The sequence below is a fragment of the Thermobia domestica genome, chromosome 7 (genome assembly GCF_964235325.1).
Source record: "Thermobia domestica chromosome 7, izTheDome1.hap1.1, whole genome shotgun sequence".
NCBI classification, from domain to species: Eukaryota; Metazoa; Arthropoda; class Insecta; order Zygentoma; family Lepismatidae; genus Thermobia; species Thermobia domestica.
In genome coordinates, this window is record NC_137460.1 from 294,849,216 (window position 1) to 294,869,612 (window position 20,397).

At 36.1% G+C, this 20,397-nt stretch overlaps 1 protein-coding gene across 4 annotated transcripts in view; it reads left to right on the forward strand.

The window, feature by feature from the left end:
- Positions 1-20,397, forward strand: part of LOC145691065 (uncharacterized) — a 71,385-nt gene that overhangs the window by 21,758 nt on the left and 29,230 nt on the right. For all 4 annotated transcript variants that reach the window (XM_081766722.1, XM_081766718.1, XM_081766719.1 and 1 more), the window contains one exon: positions 4,193-4,566. In XM_081766722.1, the coding sequence (XP_081622848.1) occupies positions 4,193-4,566 (374 nt within the window). The remainder of the gene's footprint in view (positions 1-4,192; positions 4,567-20,397) is intronic.

The following is a 20,397-nucleotide window of genomic DNA, read 5'->3' on the forward strand; positions in this document are numbered from 1 at the left end:
CAGTTCAGCAAGCTTCTCGAACAGAACACAAAAGCATGCAAAAATGACACGAGAAACGTATACGTTATGATGTAAGTGAATTTACAACATCTCGAATCCATTTCCCAATAATGCTGTATTGTTGGCATGGTGAGGGGCCAAAAGAACACTGCTGAACTGGCAACGTTGCGTTTTTCTTTTTTTTTTTATTTCCAACAACTTTCCATTTTTCTCCGTATCTTTACTCGTAAGAAAGTTGGCCTATGACCTCCACACCATGTATATACTTACCTTGGTTTAAATGCAATATATATACAGGGTACTTCGAAACAACATCGACAACGTTTGGGAGGTGATTCCTGACACCAAGATAAGTCAAAAAGTGTAGATCAACCCGGGCCCGTATTTATATATTGTGCGTCCTTGTGCTCTAAATAATTTGCCGCCCCCCTCCCTACATAAACTTATGTCTCAAACAAGGAAACGAGCTTTGCTGAATTTTGCAAACGTACCAGTTCTTGTTGAGTAGCAGTTTAGGTATTAAAAGTTAAAAAAAAGAAAAATAACGTAATTTTAAATGGCCGAATTCTCTCAATGATGATTATGATGTGCTGTTTTGCCCGAAAGTAGGAGTTTGACGCGAAGACCCCTGGGCAAGGTGAACCCATGGTAGTTTGCTATTGCCTTCAATGGGATGATGATGATGATGTACTAAGGATGGGACCTACAGCTTAACTTGGGATCCGAACCACTTGTGTCCCCACCGGGAGTCGAACCCGGGACCCCTTGATTACAAGGCAACGAGTTTAACCACTCATCCGTTGGGGACACATTCTCTCAATACTGGCATGAAATTTATTTAAGTAGATTTTAATATACTGTCCGGAGAAAATGTATTCTATTAATCAACTGTTATGTCATTTTTTATATTTCATAATTTCACTTGAATTATGATTGAATTTTTTAAATATTTATTCTTATCATTGTAATAGTAAAATATGGAATTAAAAAAACTAGACAATGGTTTTGACATCGTTTATTTTGAACTTATCACATAATTACAGATTATAGTGACTTAATAGCATCTATATTAATAATACAGTAAGCTGTCTGTCTGTAGCCCTTTTCAACTTATGAATCATATTAGATAGAAACATGAAATTTTAATAGGTTTTAAAGCTCTCAGAGAATTGATCCAAATGACATGATTCAAGTCCCTAAGTCACACCTGAGATGAGATATGGGGGGTGCAAAGTCCCCATAAGAATAACACGGGGGCGCTATAAAAATAATCGAAAACGACCAATATTCGAGTTGAATTTATAGTTTTTGGGGTAGCTGAGATGAATAGTGACAGTTTGAATCAATTCAATTTCAAAGGTCATAATACACTCCCCAGGAAGGGGGCGAGATTTTAAAAGTAATCGAAAACTACAGATATTAGTGTTGAATTCATAGTTTCCAAGGTAACTAAGTTTAACGGTATCAGTTTTCATGATGTTCAAGTTCATCCTCATCCCTTGGGGTGGGGGTGGGAGAGGATGACTTCTTAAAAATAATCAGACAAGGTAGCTAATTAGTAACTACTATAATAAAACACATTAACATATTTTCTCGCGCTTGCACAGGACTTCGGGTTGCTAGCTTTAAAGGTTACTTTATTGTGAATCTTTTTTTTTTAAAAAAAAATCCAAAATTCTGTCGCCCTGTGCTCGAGCACAGAATAGCACTTACCTAAATACGGGCCTGGATCAACCTGGGTGCACAACTACTTTCGCTCGGAGTTACGGACTGCCGGAAACATGAAAAAATGAGGGCCCGAAAACTTTAAGGGCCCATAGCTCCAATACTATAGGACCTACCGTAGTCCGATCAAGACTTCACATAGGAACGAGTATGTAACCTATCCAAATATCCAAGTTTCATAATCTTGTGGTACTTCCGCAACAATTTTTATAGAGGTACTTGGTGCGTACTTCAAATTATATGCCTATAGCTAAACTGCCTGTATAAAAATTGTTGCGTGAGTACCTTAGGATTCTGAGACATGTATTTTTGGATAACGCGCACATATTAATTTCTAAATGAAGTCTTGACCCGACTACGGTAGGTCCCATAGTTTTGGAGCTATGGACCTTTAATTTTTTTTTTTTTTTTTTTTTTTTCATGTGTTCGGTAGTCTATGTCCCAAGGAAGCATTTGTGCACCCACGTTGGTCTATACTTTTTGTCTTATCTTGGTGTCAGGAATCACCTCCCAAACGTTGTCGGTGTGGTTTTGAAACACCTTGTTGTATATTTGCATTTTCCTTTCAAAGTTATGATATCGCCCTTATTTAATAGTAAATACATTAAATACTACATTCTAGTATATTATACTACATTATAGTATATTAAATACTACATTATACTACAATATATTAAATAGTAAATACATTATAAATAATGCTTACTGTATTTATGTCTTTCAGTTGAAATAAATATATTTGTGACAATATGGGGTGGAGGGGAAATGGCGTCTTCTTAAAAAACAGACAGGTTTATTTTCTGGGTGCTAATTGTAAAGTTTTCAGAGGACACACTTTTGTTTCCTTCAGTGTAGTATGTCTATCAAATTTCAGAACCATCTCTGCTTATACGGACGGCGGAAGGAGGGGAATCAGAAAGCGTGACAGAGAGCCTAAATTTCTGGTGCTTCCGTCGATAATATTTTGTATAAATCCTTTATCTATTCTGCGTGCTTTGATTCTTGTTTCGTATCTCTAGACCAATTATGGAATGATCAACTGGCATTTGAAAATTACTTTATGAATATTGCATTTCGTTCAAAAAATTGCTTGGGCTCCAAGGAGGTTACATGCTGGGACTGGCTTGGACTGCTGAAGGTTAAGAGAATAAAGCTATATCGTGAAATTACAAGTACCGTAATTGGTCAGTTATTTTATTACATTCTAATTCAAGACATTCTAATTCAAGACATTCTAAAAGCTGAAAAAGAAGTTTTAGAGCTGTTAAAATGAAGTGAAGCATTTTGTGCATTATATTAAAGCAAATTTGTAAAAATTAAACACAATGCGCTTTGCAATTTGTTTTCGCCTTCTTGGTGTACCGAAAGGCTTTTCAAATAAACCTTTGTATAATCTGCGCGTTTTTTCTTTATTTTTTTAAAATTATTCTTGAGTATTGTCTATTTTTAAAGCTTTGCTAACTTAACTCCATGGCCTATAAAACCCAGAGGTTGAATGCCGCGTCCACAAAAGTTCTCCATTGACTTCTGTCCTTAACCAATAAGATCCAGTTTCTACTTTGTATTCCTGTTTCTGCGAGATCCATCTTAATATTGTCCTCCCATCTGCGTCAAGGTCTTCCTAATGGTCATTTTCCGATTGGATTTCCAGTCAAAACTTGAAAAGCGTTCCTACTTCTATTCTTACTCTATGACATGCCCACTTGAATCTCCTAACTTGATGACTCTAACAATGTTTGATAAACGCTATAAATTATGCAGTTCATCGTTGTGAAGTGTTGACAGAAGACAGATTCCTCGATAATTATTACAATCAGTTTTGTCGCCTTTTGAATTGGAACAATGATTGATTCTTTCCACTCTTGTGTCAATTCCTCCGTGTTTCAGATAAGGAGAATGAGTTTGTGTATCTTGTTCCACAATTTTTCCTCTCTAGCTAAAATCAATCCAACCGGAAATTTGTCTACACTCGGAGATTTGCGTTTCTTTCATTTCTTCATAGCGATTTCTATTTCTGTTCTGTTAGGCGCTGGAGTTTATAGTTCTACTGTGTGCATTTGCTTTACTCCACGAACATTAATTTTTGGCTTCATGTTAAGCAAATAGTCAAAGAAACTTTTCCATCTGTTTAGGATGCTATCTTTATCTTTTAAAGCCTTGTTACTGTTGAAAATTAGTAATGCAAACATGATTAAATGAGAAAAAAGAAATTGAGGTCCTGATTTTTTTTTTTTTTTTTTTAAGCATATATAACGTAAAACTAAAAATTCACTCTCTTGCCATATGGATATAACATGCAGACATCTTGAACAATTTCAAACAATATTCGTATAAATGAAAAAGCGAACATGTGAATCTTACTTTTATATTGGACAAAAGCTATAAAATATTATATGCGTATAGCATGTAAATTTAAACCTTTAAAACTAGAATGACTGTAACCTTGTGTTATTTATTTGTATTTCAGGAACAAAGTAGCTGATAAAAATTCTATCAAAAAAACTATCCGTAGATCCAGTTCGGATGCCCGTGTATCAAATAATGTGACCCGCTCTCCGGAAGAAGATAGTTTAATCCTAGGCTGTGAGTCGCCGCGCATCACTAAATCTACCCCAAAGCAAGCGACCATAAAATCCGAAAACTACAATGTGCCCAAAAAGTGTCCTTTTTGTGGTAAACAATTCGTCAGTGAAATATATTTCTATCATCACGTACGAAGACACGGCCGCAAGTGCCACTGTGTGTGTCGGTGCGAAGATACCTCTCCTGAACCAAGGAAGTCGCCGAGCCGTTTGTCAGAAAGTGGTATAAGCAACTCAGTTGTCGAGGAATTTAGAAAAGGTACGTAAAAGCAATAGGGAATTTAGTCCATAACAGTAACGTTGTCGTAATTCCAATTATATAAATATATAATTATTTATTACTCATTTGTAAAGGAAGCATGTGATGTTCCTAAATGAACATACCTCTGAATGCAATGCGCAGATTCGTTTTTTCGATGTTAACTGACCTGTACGAAATGAAAAGCGTCATAATTCAAGAACGGAATGTGGGATGAAGTTGACGTAATGTGTATATATATATATATATATATATATATATATCTTCTTTCTCACCTCAACCATAGGTTGGTGAGCAACATGGAAATTTTAAATTTTTCTCTATTGGGAGAGCTGTTTTATTCTTTGATAAGGTCTCTTCTTCGTGACTGCATGTAGATATTCTGTCTTTGGTCTTCTTTTCATGGTTTTCCTTCTATCAACACGGTGATCCAATCGGAGTGCCGAATAAGATGGCCAAGCATGCTGTTTCTTCTTTTTCCTATTATCTTCATTAGCTTCCTTTAGTACGTTTTCATTCTCGTAAATTTCATTTTCGTGTTGCATAGAATTGGTAAACCTTACGAAAGTGAAACTTGTTTGGATCATAGAAGAAAGTCCAAAGTTTTGTGTGATACAAAAACTAGGTCGAGGATGTGGCGATCAATGAGTTACAGGATCAAAGATTTTTTTTTTTTTTTTTAAGCCATTTCAGTGTTAAATTCTGGTTATGATATGCAACTTTTAAAAATAGCGATTTTCCACCGCACAAATTGTCGTGATTTGCATAACTTTAGATGTAAAACAATGCAGTAATAAGGAATATGTAGAAATGTGAGTTTTGATTTCTAGCAGGTCGCTCGTGACTCTTGTAACATTACTTATTTCGGTAGGTTTCTACAACAAACCACCTCAGCCGAACAAAGTCTAATTCAATGTATAGATAAATTACTTACCCATTGTTATTCTAAGCCGAATAAGTACGTCACTAATCTCAAGACAGGTCAAAGGTCACTGAGCTTGTGTGTTTTATATCAGCTACTGAAAAATACCAACATACGCAATTGATTCAGCAGTAAATTGATTACATATGAGTATTGAATTAAAAATAATTATTCCAGGGGGGAAGAGTACGAAAAATTTAATTTCACATTTATTCACTTTCATTAACCATCCGCCGCCTTTAGCGTAGGATCGCGGTGGCTCAGTGGTAGAGCGTTCACCTCTGGTACATGTGATCCTTGGTTCGATCCCAGCTCGCGCCAAGTGAGCTTTGTGGAGGACAAACACCGTGTTCGTAGGTTTTCTCGGGGTTTTCCCGTTTCCTCCAACTTTGTTCATTCCACCATTTCATTCATTGATCATCATCACCGTCTTCTTTATCCTAGGCGGCATAACCGTGGGACGCAAAACTTAAAATATTTCATTTGTTTTGTCTTCTTTAGCTTAAAGGGCATAAGGATGGGACGTTAACACTGAAATAAAATCACTTCATCTTAAGAAATAATTCATCTATTAGATGAACTGAAGATTGTGACTCCTAACCTTTACAAAGTCACCAGTAATTTCGGTTGGAATTACTCTAAATTCAACAGCTTATCCTATAAAAATAATTCAATCAAGAATCATGTATTTCAACATAGACATAAAGGAACAAATCAATATATATTAATGAAAGGAGGAAACAACCTAATTTTTTTTACACAGCAAGTTCTCTGTAGGTGCGAATTCAATAATATACATAGAGTGAAAACTGAATGGCTGGACAGTGAGTCGAACTTGGGATCTTCGACATGCCATGAAGATACGTTAACTACTACGTTACCCAGTCCACTTCTCAGAACACCCACACAATCTCTCACTCTTGACTAAAGAGCACTGACTTCAATAGTGAGAGAGTGTGTGACTGTTCTTCGAAATGGATTGGTAGCGCAACTGTTAACCCTTCGGCACGGCATATCGAATATCCTGGGTTCGAGTCCCGGTCCAGTCATTCACTCATTGTATATCAATAAATCTATAGTTTAGTTTAAACCTGAGAATAAAGTTACCAGTGACAGAAGATATCAAATTTCACGAAGCTTGTATGTCCTATTTCAGGTGAAAGATACCAATACAGTCGATTGATGAAACGAGCCTCTTCGTGACTATATGATTAGCGTAAAACATCCCTAGCGCGAGAGACTTAGATTCTATTCCCGGCGAGAGCTCATGGCGTTCGGATTCCACGTTAAGCTAGGTTCACATCTGATATAACGTCGCTGCTGAACGGAAATCCAATCTAATCGACTGACAGAACAATAAATTGATTATAGGAGTTTCTGCTATTAAAAAAAAAAAAAAAAAAAAAAAATCGTAGCCTAACCCAGAAGAAGTGCAGTAGACTAACCCAGAAGTGACGAAATTTTCCAGTTTTAAAGAACATATCTCGGCATGTGAAAATACAAATTTTCATATTGCTAATGAGATTCTTAATGTGTTTTTCATCCCCCTGAAGTGATCATGTTGCCCAACAAGCAAATTCATGAGAAAATTAATGAAACACTACAGAACTCTCTTCCGTCATTTGCAGTAGTGAAAGAAGTGAGTAGCACAGTTTAACAGATTATGCTTCACGTGCATGGAGACCAGAAACAGTGACTGTCCCCTAAATAGTGGGTAAAGTTCGTAATATTATATTGAAAATTGCAGAATCTCAGGAAAATGTGTGGCGAGGGATTGTGGGAATTTCTCTAGAATGAGCCGATAGTGTAATTCATAATGACATGAGCATGCGCAAGCTCTCGGCAAAATAGAATCCCAAAAATGTGTGAGCAGATCAAAAGCATGGAGGAGTGAACTCCCATTTGAACGCAATGCCGACGAATTTCTCTTAGGAATAGTAACCACGGACGAAACTACTATGATCCTCAAACGAAACAACAGTCAACGGAGTAACGGTACTCAGTTCCTTTCGCTCCAAGAAGTTCAAGAGACAGAAGTCGGCTGAGAAAGTGTTTGCAATATTCTTCTGGGGTAAGGATGCAGTCGTACTCATAGGTTGCCTATCCAAGGGTCAGATTCTACATTACTCACAAAACTGAAAAACAAATTAAAAGCAACGCCGCGGAAAATTGAGAGAAAGGAATTTGTTCCTTCAGAACAACGCCCCTCTCCATCGAGCACTGCATGATGTAAAGTTTCAGTGTAGATGATCATCCTTATTCCCGAGATCTAGCTCCGTCAAATTATTATTCCCCAAACTCAAATAACACTTGAAAAGACACATTTTTGGATCTGATAAGGAGGTGACGACTAGTGCTACGGAACAGTCTTAAGATTTTTTTTTTTTTTTTTTTTTTTTTTTTAACTGGTCTGCTAATTGGAGCACCGTGCAAGGAAGTGTGTTGTCCTTCGTGGGGAGTGTATAGAGTTAACTAAAATTTCATCATTCAACGTACAATTCTTTTGAATTGGGCTAGGAACTTTTAAGTAGTTGTTCGTATATGAATCTTGATTTTAAAAATTAAATTTAATTATAGGATGTTAATGTTTTTCGTTCTGGTTACGTATTGATATATATAGAAAACTCCAGGTGATACTTCTAGTGCAAAGAAAACGGAATATGGTCAAAAATCGAATGAAATAACGCAAGATGTGGTAAGAGTTTTATTCTAATAATTTGCGATACCTGAATTGAGAACTGTGACTCCTCACTCCTACGTTGCTTAAAATTAAAAAAAAAAAAAAAAAAAAAAAAAAAAAAACAGCGTACCATATAAAGATAGTTTAATCGTGTAATTTGCAATTCAACATACAGATAAAGGGCTTACCCAAGATCAGTTTAAGCCTAAGAATAAGAACAGCAATGTCAAAGAGGTCAAAGGTCACGAAACTTATGCCTCCTCTTTCAGCCGGTGAAAAATACCAATATACTCGACTGAAAGAGCAATCATTTGATGTGTATGAAGATTGAATTAACAAATAACATTTCCAGGACTTGAATTGAAAACTGTGGCCCCTGATCTCTACCAGGACACCTGTAACCATGGTTGGAATACTAAATTCCGTATAAAGATAATTTGATCGTGTTACGTGTAGCTCAACACACTTAAAGGACCCATCCAAAGTTTAATATAAGGTTATCAGTGTAAAAAGAGAAGCTTAGGTGCCGTGTTTCAAAAATAAAATGAAACAAATTCTTATTATCAGTTTAACATCCGACGATTATGTCCCTTAGGCTAAGGGAGACTGTGATTAAGGCAACACATTTTCTTATGAAAGTATTTTTAATGTATCATTGTCTTATTCAATCTAAACATACAGTTTATACGATTCGGAAAATGGCAAGAGATCACTTCTAACAACCAATAAGATTATTTGTTTCATTTTTCACTTCTAAATTTTTAATTAGGTTCACACTTCAAAATGGATATTAATGAATTGAACCTAAGAAGTATGTATGCTTGATCTGTTGAACCGGGTATTATACTTGGAGTAAAATATAAAATGAATTAATATTTGGAGGAGTATGTACTGCCACGTCATGTGTATTCAGCTGAGCTGGTCTTTCCGCCTCGGTTGACTCCTCCGCCATATGTTACAAGGCGAAACATCGTTGTTATCCTCTCTATAGAAAACGCTTCACTTGTAACCACCGTCACGATGTTTATGATTGACCCCTCTCGATGACCTTAATAGCCCTGTAACATAATTTCCTTCTCAACACAACCATCAACATGGCTTTGAACTGTCAATTCTTTTCTGAAAGAAAAATGAAATGAAATCTTTGAGTTTTACGTTCCACTTTTATGCCGGCTAGGCTAAAGAAGGTGGTGATGATGAGAGATGAATGCAATGATGCAATGAATAAAGTAGAAGGAAACGGGAGAACCTTGAGAAAACCCATGTACACGGTGTTTATTCACCGCAAAGTTCACTTGGCGGAGCTGGGATAAAACCAGGGACCATATGCACCAGCGGTGAAAACTCTACCACTGAGCCACCGCGGCCCCCTTCAATTCGTTTCTGGTTTTGCGTCATGTGTAGATAGGATAAACACGAAAGAAGAGAAAAAGCCACAACATGCAATATACTATAGGATATGAGTGGCTAATTACTCAATAACCTAAATGTGTGGCTAATTACTATTTTTTTCTCTCTAAGTGAAAGTCCAAACGCAATTAAAAATCAGTAGTGCCGCAGCATTACAGCTTACTATTTTTGTATATAGGGTGTTTCAAAATAACACCGACAACGTTTGGGAGGTGATTAGTGGTACCAAGATAAGACAAAAACTATAGACCAACCTGGGTGCACAAATGCTTCCATTCAGAGCTATAGGGTGCCGAAAACAATGAAGAAATGAACTTGAAAGGTCCATAACTCCAAAACAATGGGATTTATCGTAGTCGGGTCAAGACTTCACTTAGGAACTAGAATGTCCCCTATACAAATATCAAAATTTCAGAATCCTGTGGTACTTTCGGTACAATTTTTATAGTGGTAGTAGGTGACTACTTCAAATTATATGCCCGTAGCCAAGCTCTCTCTATAGAAGTTACTGCGTGAGTACCTTAGGATTCTCAAACATGGATTTTTGGATAGCGCACATATTAGTTTCTAAGTGAAATCTTTACCCGACTACGGTAGGTCCAGTTTTGGAGCTATGGAGCTTCAAAGTTCAGTTTTCCATGTTTTTGGCAGTGTATAACTCCGAAATGACGGATTTCAGCACCCAGGTTGGCCTATACTTTTTGTCTTATCTTGGTGTCAGGAATCACCTCCCAAACGTTGTCGGTGTTGTTTTGAAACACCCTGTATATTTGTTAGATTTATTTTGTTAATATTTTACTATGATTTTCGTTACTTATTGTTATTAAATTTGTTGATTTTGAACACACTACTTACTGTGTTCAAATTCGTTGGATTTGAGTAATTCGTGAATATTACTTGTTCCTCGACTCTACCATGAGTCTCGGTCACGAAAGATAAAAACAAGAACAAGAAAAATAAAAACATCAGGGAATAAAATGGAACGGGCTCATCAAGGGAAGAGCGATGCAGGAACAACTTTGTCAGATTGAATGATCACATTTCACATGATGGTGGTGCAAATTGCAATATGGCGGAGTCGATGTGTCCGCTCGTTTGCGTCTTAGTGGAAGGTTGTCACCTTGTGCTGGTATTTTTTATTGTTATGCAAATATTGTGGAATGACAAGAAATGAGTAAGATTGCCTATAATTCCCAGATTGACAGCTGCATTGAATAAGATCTATATACAATATGGTTTCTGTACACTTTTGAAATCCCACAAAACCTTAGAAAAGAACATTGCCCAATTTAAGTGTTATTACATGGATCCCAATGTAAATCTTGTATTTATGAAACAAAATGAAGTTATCATGAGAGTTACATAGGCAAAACCAAAAGAAATGTAAAGGTCCGTGTCAAAGAGCATATTAAGGATTCAAAACCAGAAAGCTTGGTATTAAGTGTGTGAAAATGTCTGAAACAAACACCGCAAGGTAAAAAAATTAAAAACTAAAAAAAAAAAGCGAAAAATGAAGTAGAGAGACTTGTATTTAAAAAATTATTTATTCATTTATGGAAATCAAATTTAAATTTAGAGAAGGAATGATTAAAATGATAAATGGGAAGCTGTAATTACAAAATGTGCACAACATTGGAATAACAACAAAAATGCCAGCACGAGTGACAAGCTTCCACTAAATAACAAAAGAGCGCACTAAAATCCACTCCGTCATATTGCAGCTCGTATCATCACCTGTGACTTGTGATCATCGAATTTGATAAAGTGTGTTGCAGCACTGCTCTTCCTTTGATAAATCCTTTGCATTTTATTCCTTTAAAGTTTTATTTTTTTTTTTTTCCCTATTTTTATGCTCCATGATCAACACTCCAGGGTAGAATCGAAAGCTCCGGAAGTACAAGTGATATTCAGGAGTTACAGAAATCTGTAAGTAGAATAACAGAATTCCTGAGCGTGGCTTTAAATTGTCTTTGGTTTGATTTGCGTGAAGTTTCATCTTCAATATTTACTTAATTATTCGATAAGGCACGGGCGAAATGAACAATTTCAGCACTTTAAAAAACAAGAATTTCAATGTCAAATGTTTCTATAGGTAAAATTGATTATAGGGCGGCGATTTTCAAGCAAAATTACGATACATTTTGTCGTCGTTAATAATTACTTATTTTACGAACAGATGCTTAATATGTTAAATTTTAGCAGAAGCACAGAGTTTGAGATTGGTTTGCAACAACCTCAAGCATAGAGTAGCAGCCCAATAAGATAACACTAAATTTAATTAGCTTATTTTATGGTTCTGTTTGTGGCAATGATAGAAGGAGCAAAGATAGTAATAGTAATATGAGTTGATTTTAAACTACTTTGTTCTATTGAATTTGTACGCTTAACGTCAATGTTACGGATAGCGCAGGCTAAACAAGCATTCAGTAGGAAAAGAGGAAACGTCAAGAAATGTGTCGTTAGGGGTTTGAAAACGATTTGTTAAGATTCTGTTACGGAGCGTGACGCTTTACAGATCAGAGACGTGGACATTGAGAAAAGCTGAAATATCCAACATGGAAGCATTTTTAAGTGTGGTGGTAATGGACCGAAAGGAAAAGGAATGAAGACGTACTAAGGGAAGCTAATGAAAGACGACAGATTATGAAGATAATTGGAAAAATAAGAAACAGCATGCTTGACCATCTTATTCGGTACTTCGCTTGGATCACCGTGCTGATAGAGTGAAAGACAGAAAGAAAACAAGAAGAGGAACACCAAGGATAGAATATCTATATGCAGTTATGAAGAAGAGATCTTATCAGCTCTCCCAAGGGAGAGAAAAGTTTTAAAATTTCCACATTGGTCACTAACCTATGGTTGAGGAGACAAAGATGAAGGAGCATCAATGTCAAATGTTATAAACATACGCCCTATTCTAAAGCAGTGACTTACGCTAAATAATACAACACTTTCAAGAGAACCAATTCACATGCGTGCATAAACGGATTCTAAAGGAACCTAACCTAATTATTATACTTCGAAGAAGGAACTAATTTGAACTTAACCGATACTACTTGAGTTAGTCTCTAAATTACTTCTACAGATAAAACACATTATCTTAAGCTAGCTAAATTATTTCGTTTTATTTACTTGAATATTCTACAATATAGGAAATCTCTAAATCAGTTCCTACTTCTATAATTCTATTCTTTCCATAACGGTCTACAATTTTTACCATTAAATTAAATCCAACTATTACAGTTTCTAGGGCTGGCTCTACCATATGTGCAACTCATGCATTTGCATGGGGCGGCAAAATCTGTCATAACTTTGTTGTTGTTGTTGTTGTTGTTGTTGTTGTTGTAGGAAACATATTTCCCGATGATGGTAATTTAATTTACTAAGTTGACCCTTCTATTTGAATACTACATTCAGAAATCATGTTTAGGTCGCATTAGTTTAAGTTCACATGAACAGTGCTATAATCAAACAAATCCCAGCATGAATTGCTTGATTGTTATCAAACACAAGAACTTAATTCTCGAAAAGTAGCAAACATCTGTCACATTTAGTTAGTTATCATAGTTTTAATATGAAAAGTAGTCTTGTCTTTGCCACAAACAAATATTTTTTTTCAACTTTTTAACAGATGTAGAAGGAAAATCAAGAAATGAAGATAAAAGAGCTAGTTGCACTGGAATTACAGATTCGTATATTGAGATTGAAGCTCGATATTGAATTCTATAAAAAAAAAAGTATTACCATCTTATCTCCGCAGGTGTGTTTGCTTTAGCTTTCAGTAACATAATAAATTATTTAAAGAAAAAAGACACAACGAGATTATATTTGTAGTGTTTTAGTCCTTTCTTCCGTCATCATTCAATTGCCTTAATCATCGTCTCCCTTAGCCTAAAGGGCATAATCGTTGATGGTAAATGATGTCATTGCACGGGGCGACAAATTGCCTGTGGCCAACCCTGACAGTTTCTTCCACCCGAAACCGCTTCCTTATTCTCTCTCTCGACTCCATTAAATGTTTCTTTAGGGTTGTAATAAGATTTCTTTGAAATCGTCCAATCATTCACAAAAAACTAAATATAGTGTGCAGGACATAAAGGTTTCACATCATGCAACGGCAACAATAGACAGGAACGTTTCTGATACCTTGTTTATTAGAATGAGAAAACCAAAAATTTAACACTGAAAAACGGAATCTGGACAGAGATTGGGATACCATCATTACAAATTTCAGCAAAAATTAAGTAGCGTATACATGTACATAATTTCTTTATTTCTCCCAAATTTTCTTTCTTTACAAAATCTAATTGTATATATACAGATTTATAAGGTTAATATTAAGACAATTGTATTACATCGTATTCTCAGTATACCATGAACAATATTTTAGTGCGAAAATTCCATCTAAATGTTTTGTATAATTAAGTATAAGTCTATAATCAAGGATTACTACGAGTTTGGAAGCAATGTATTACAAGCGGAGCTCATATTTGTGGTGTTTTGAAGACGTGGAGTTAAATTAAAATTAATGTTACAAAATTCTCCCATATAGACCTGAAAAATATAAACAACAGCTGCAATAGTGTGCAGTCGCCCCTTGTCGGTCTGAGAGCTCAGGTAGTGCATTTGTAAATAACGTATTTGGGGATTTCAGATCCGACAAGTTGCGCCCAGGATTTCGTAAATATACAACTTAACAAAACATGAGGTACGGGATCCAACCTGGGTTGCATTTAAATGAAATCCAACACGTACAAAAGAAACAGACTGTGATGTTAAAGGGGGTGAAAAGGGGCAAGAAGGGAGTAACTTTCGGGATAGGTTAATCTACTCGCACTTACTTGCAGGTCTGATCGTTGTCCTCTCGACGATTCCTCCAACAGGCCGACGTCCGTCCATCCTTCTGTTTGGCTGGCTGGTCATTCAAGTAACCAAGGTTAAGAGTCGGCGAAACCCGGACTGAGTAACCAACTTCACGAAGACCGCAACTTTAGTTAAACTTAAAAACTTCTCAAAAAGCAATACATCGTCGTAGATGGCTATCTGGCGTTAGCCGAAACAAAGGTGCTCTATGGGAGAGAGCAAGGCTATCAAACGTAAATTTCAAAATGGAGCCCGCGGTCTACATTCTAACTCGTCTCTCCCTCCATGTCGACTGTCCCTTCCAAAAGTCTCTCAATTGATTTTGTATGGCCTTCTTTCCGGGTTCATGTCCTGGGTTATTCACTCTGATTTGCGTCTCGATGAAGAAAGTGCATGCTTGTAGATTAACCAAGGTAAGGTGATGATAGGAATGCAGACGGGTAAGCAATCTGTTATTTTATTAATTGAGAAATTACAAACGTAAGAAGTAAATGACAGACAGCAAAGGCAAATGAACTTAGAAAAAAAAAAGTCGAAAGGTGATTTAACTTAAAATGAATAGTTATTCTTTTCACTGTAATGTTCTTTTAAAATAAAATGTCCCATTGTTCAAAATAAGATACTTTGCCATGTGTCCAAATACACATATCTTCACAATAGGTCAAGTATGTAGGAGTGCAGACTACACAAATAATCGTAAGGGGAGGGGAAGAAAATATTTGGATTATACTTTTATACTTTACGTGATATTGCGTTTCTTGATTTACAAATTTGAATACAAGCAATAACCATGTAAAGATGTCAAGATACAAGATGTACTAAACTTTATCCTCATCAAAGTATACTCGAGTATGTATTCGAAATATTAGATGTTTATTATGGTTTAAGGAATACATATAGATCAGTAGTTTTAAGTTGAAATCGAGGCTATTTACCTGATGTTACTTACTTTTGAGGAATAATCCTCAAAAGACTGCATCCGCTTTCAATCGAATCCTGTATGTTTCTGTAGAATTTTCACTGTTTTCCTTTAAAATATTTTCGTATCTGAATTGACATATATGTAATTGTATTTTCTTTGAATATACTTATAATTATTCTTTATGCGAATAATTTATTTCTCATATTTATTTGTTTCTGGATGAGGGATGAACAATAAGTAATGTTTAACAAAATTTGAGTCTATCATTCACATACTGTGTTAGATATGGATTTTATCTGTCGTCCCCGCAGGGCCAGTCCTAGGTAATTGGCCACCCCGTGCAATGGCATCATGTCCACTTTCTCCAGAAACAACAAACCCTAAGAGCCACTATTTTAAGTATGCTACCAATCATGAGCAACAAAGGGGAAGGAAAGTGCACTCGCACTCACAAAGCGCTGAACACTACAAATACAATCCGGATGTGTCTGTTTTTTCTTTCTTTAAATAATAACCTATTATGTTAGTGAAAGATAAAGTAAACACACCTACAGAGGAAAGATGTTAATCCTTTTTATATTACTTTGCATTTCTAGCAACTAGCTTTTTATCTTTATTTTTGATTTTCCTTATACATCTTTAAAAATTAAAAAAATAAAACTTGTTCCCACCTTCAATGATAAGAAAGTTGTTTGTGAAAAAGACAAGACTAGTTCTTATATCAAAACTGTGATAAATAACGAAATGGAACAGGTGTTCGCTACTGTTAGAGAATTGAGTTCTTGTATTTGACAGCAATCAAGCAATTCATGATGGGATTTGTTTGACCATTTGCTTTAGCACTTTCCATGTGACCTTAAACTAACGCGACTTAAACATGATTTCTGAATGTAGTATTCAAATAGGTCAGCTTAGTAAATTTAACGACCACAATCATGAAATCTGTTTCCAACAAAAATATTTATTTCAAATAATATAGTTATGACAGATTTTCCCGCCCCTCGAAACTTGCCGCCCCGTGTTGCACATATGGTAGAGCCGGCCCTGCGTCCCCACGGAGGATGATTATTTGACCTATTTTTTCGCGTATTCTGCGTGGTGGCGTCTTTGTTATGTGTTCATGGGCCGATCAGCTCAGTTATCTGACAATCCCCTTCGGTTGATGAGAAGACTGCAGCGCCAATACAAGAAAATAAATGTGTTACACAAAATCACCCTCTTAGATTAAAGTCTTCGCTGGATGCGTTCGTGAAAATGATCTCTGGTGGTTCGCCGCAAATGAAGGGAGCGCTAGGAAGTGAGGACTATATTAAATTAAAAATCTAGAACAGTAAAAATGAGAATAAAATATTTTATTGGCCCTTAGAATTGACTTCCTGAATTAAATATTCAAACTGACACGAAAGACACAAAATCTTCGAGATTGCCTTTTCTTCCCAGATTGACAGCAGCATTGAATAAGATCTATACACAGTACGGTTTCCGTTAAGCTTTGAGATCCCCAAAGCCTCAGAAAAGAACATCACCCAGTTTAATGTTATTACGCGGATCTCAATGAAAACTCAGATATTTAAGAAATAAGATGCGGTTGCCGTGAGAGTTACATAGGCAAAACCAAAAGAAATCTAAATGTCAGTGTCAAGGAGCATATTAGGGATTTAAAAACGGAAAGCCCGGTGTCAACGGTATGTCTGTCGAAACATCAAAAAGAAATACAACACAAGGTAGAAGACTTTATATATATATATATGGGGGTTCAGAAATGAAGCAGAGAAAGTAGTATTTGAAAATCTATTTATTTCATTTAGAAAGTGCGGAATGGGAAGCTGTAATCACAAAAGAGCACAGAAATCAACTGCGCCTTGTTGCAGCACGCATCACCACCATATGACGTCCAATCATTGACCTTAATAAGACCGTTCCATTTTATTCGCTGATGTTTTTATTTTTCTTGTTGTTTTATCCTCCGACTGAGTTTCCAGGGTAGAGTGAAAGATCGGAAGTACAAGTAATATTCAGGAATTACAGAAATCGGTAAGTAGAACGATTGTAGAAGATCAGTAACAGTGCCATGCCATAAAGGTAGGAAGGGGGACGAGCGGGCATTGGCCACGGGCACCAAAGTAAGAGAGCGCAAAATTCGGGAGGAAAAAAGAAAAGAAAAGAAGGAAAGAAGAAAAAGAGAGGAGAAATTACTTGGGATATTGCTAGTATGTAGTTAATTCCTCTTCCTGCTTTAGGAAGTGGTCGTATAAATGTTACTCATGTTAGGAAAATGCATATGCACATTTATAAAATGGAAGGAAAAAAGTAATAAAAAGTGCTCAAAATCAAGAAGAGGCAGGGTTTATTTTTGAAAATTTTCTTATGCTTTGCGGGTGGTCTGTCGACCTCACTCATATATACGGGAACACCGTCATATACTCTCGTCCGCCCGGGCACGGCACTGATTAATAATAATATTTATTTATTTATTTATTTATTTAGATTCTATGTTTATTTACTGTTACACGTAATTTTTAAAATACAATGAGCAGTATTCAAATGTATTTAGCATCATGTAACATACATCTTTTCAGAAGCAACAATAAATGCAACTAATTCATGAATTAGTTAAGTACAAATTGTGAATGTGAACGCAGCACCAAATAAATGTCTTTTCTGAGCTTGTGCCCATTTTCGTAACGTACCAAGGAAAAGAGAGGTAGAATGGCCAAATGAACACATCATATGGATTATAATGGTATCCGGAAACTACAATTAACTGAAATAGGGTGAAATGGTAAACTGAGAATTACAGTTAGGGATATCATGTATGTATTATCTGGGCAGTTGTGTATGTTCATTACATAGATATTCATTTGCATATATCAACTAATATGGTGTTCTAGCTTTGTATACTCTCAACAATGTATATAGGGTGAATGTGCCAATAGTCGTCACTTTTTGATTGCAACTTTGTCTTTTATTTCATAACTTTTAACAGATACAGGTGAATGCTTAAATTGTACATTGGTTCTAATATTTGTAGCTTATTGTGTGATACAGGATCATTACCGTTGATATAAAACACATAGAACAAAGTTTACAATTAAAACAATCCAAACATGCGAAAAATGCCTATAGTCGTCACAAAAATTCTCAAAGTCGTCACCTTAAACTTCCAGTGTTCGTCACTCTTACAAATTCTTATAGTTCAAGCTTATGCAAGTATTAACGCTTAAGATGAGTGGCTAGCATGTAAAAGACGGTCAATATCATCATCACCATCACGCACATCGAAACAATTTTCGCACATGAATTCCACATCTGAATCAGAACCATCCACACCTGGGAAAAATTCTTTGTGTGATTTGCTAATACAATTAGCGTGAAAGATTTTGTTGCATTTGATACATGTAGGGTTATCAGTAAGTATTACTAACTCATTACACTTGGCACATAACTGAGATTCATTGCGTGGCTTTGTAATTGTTGTTTTCTTTCTTGTTTCAACTTCAAGTCTTTTTCGTTTTCTTGCTTCTTGAGAGAGAGATTTTTCTCTTTTCTCAGCTTCCTTTTTCTCATAGAATTGCTTCCATTCACCAGACGAAACAGCTGATGGGAACTTCTGAGTTGATCTTCTGGTTTTCTTGCGTTCCACCTCTCTTGGCCACCAGAGATGTTTCTTAAACGGAGAAGGAACAGCGACTTGTGATTTGACAAGAGAATCTCCATTAGAACTGCCTTCCTTCACGGGAGTTTGCGACGGTTTAGTTAATATTGGCTCACTTCCCACACTCGCAGACACAGAATCTTTGAGCAGATGATCGCTTATTTCTGCTTTCTTCTTAATTGATTCCCAGATATTGTAGAGCTTCTGGTCTTCAGGGTCGATAGTAGATTTTCCTCCCAAGACGTCGTTAAATTTAACAACTGTATCATGACAGATTTCATTCTGTAAAACATTAAGAGCAGTGTGATATTCTTCGATACTATACTTCTTTGAGATGGTGCTTTGATGTTCGATAGTTTCCAAACCGTGTGTGGTGATCCAAACATTTCGAATAATCAACTGCATCTACATTTAAAGGGGCAAGTTCACACACCCGAAAGCTATTCTTTATCGTCTCCGGTGTGGCTTTGGTTTTTACAACGTCCACTAGAATTGGTGCAAAATCTGCTTTGGTCACTTTTCGATTTGGATTAAGCTTCTGCCACTCATAAACTGCTTTCCTCCAATGTTGTTCTATTGGTTTATAAACCCCTATACCTGCAGGCTGGATTATATGTGTGGCATTTGGATGAAGAGCATAAAGAACAATTCCATTCTTGCTGCAGAAATCAGAACATTCTTTGGTAATGTGAGATTTAATGTCCATCAATGAAATATAGAAAGGGAAGTCTGCTAGTTTCTTTTAAGTAGGGATACAAAATATTTGCAATGTATTCAAAAAACACATCTGACTTCTTCCATCCAGATTCAGAGAGTCCTATTCCCCACGATGCCGGAACGGATTCACAAACTTCTTTAGGTGGCTTAATATAAGGGTAGACAATCATTCCCGGTAAAACTTCTCCATCCGCAGAAAATGAGCACATAACTGTAATGGTTTCCTTTTCGTTTCCGTGTTTTATTTCATAAAAGTTTTTCCACCCTTTTACTCCAATAACAGTTCCACTTTTGGGGCATAGTTGGAAATTTGTTTCATCCCCATTTCCAACTTTCCTTGTGTCACTAAACTCTTCCACTAATTTCTCACCCTCTAAGAATTCCTTTAGTTTTTCAAACCAGTTCCGGAGACTTTGTTCAGAAACTTGAGCTCTTCCGGTAGTTACGGACTCTGCAGTTCGCAGGCTGAGAATCGGATGTCGTTGTAGGAAAAGCTGAAAAAGAAACTGGGTTTATTAGTTAACAACTTAAATGACAAACGATATGAATCAGAACTTATCTTTGCACGTGTAACAAAACTTATTATTACACGATAATTTGTCCCACTTCCTGCTTGTAACTGTACAACTAAAGTCCTAGCTAGTGGGACGAAATACCTATAG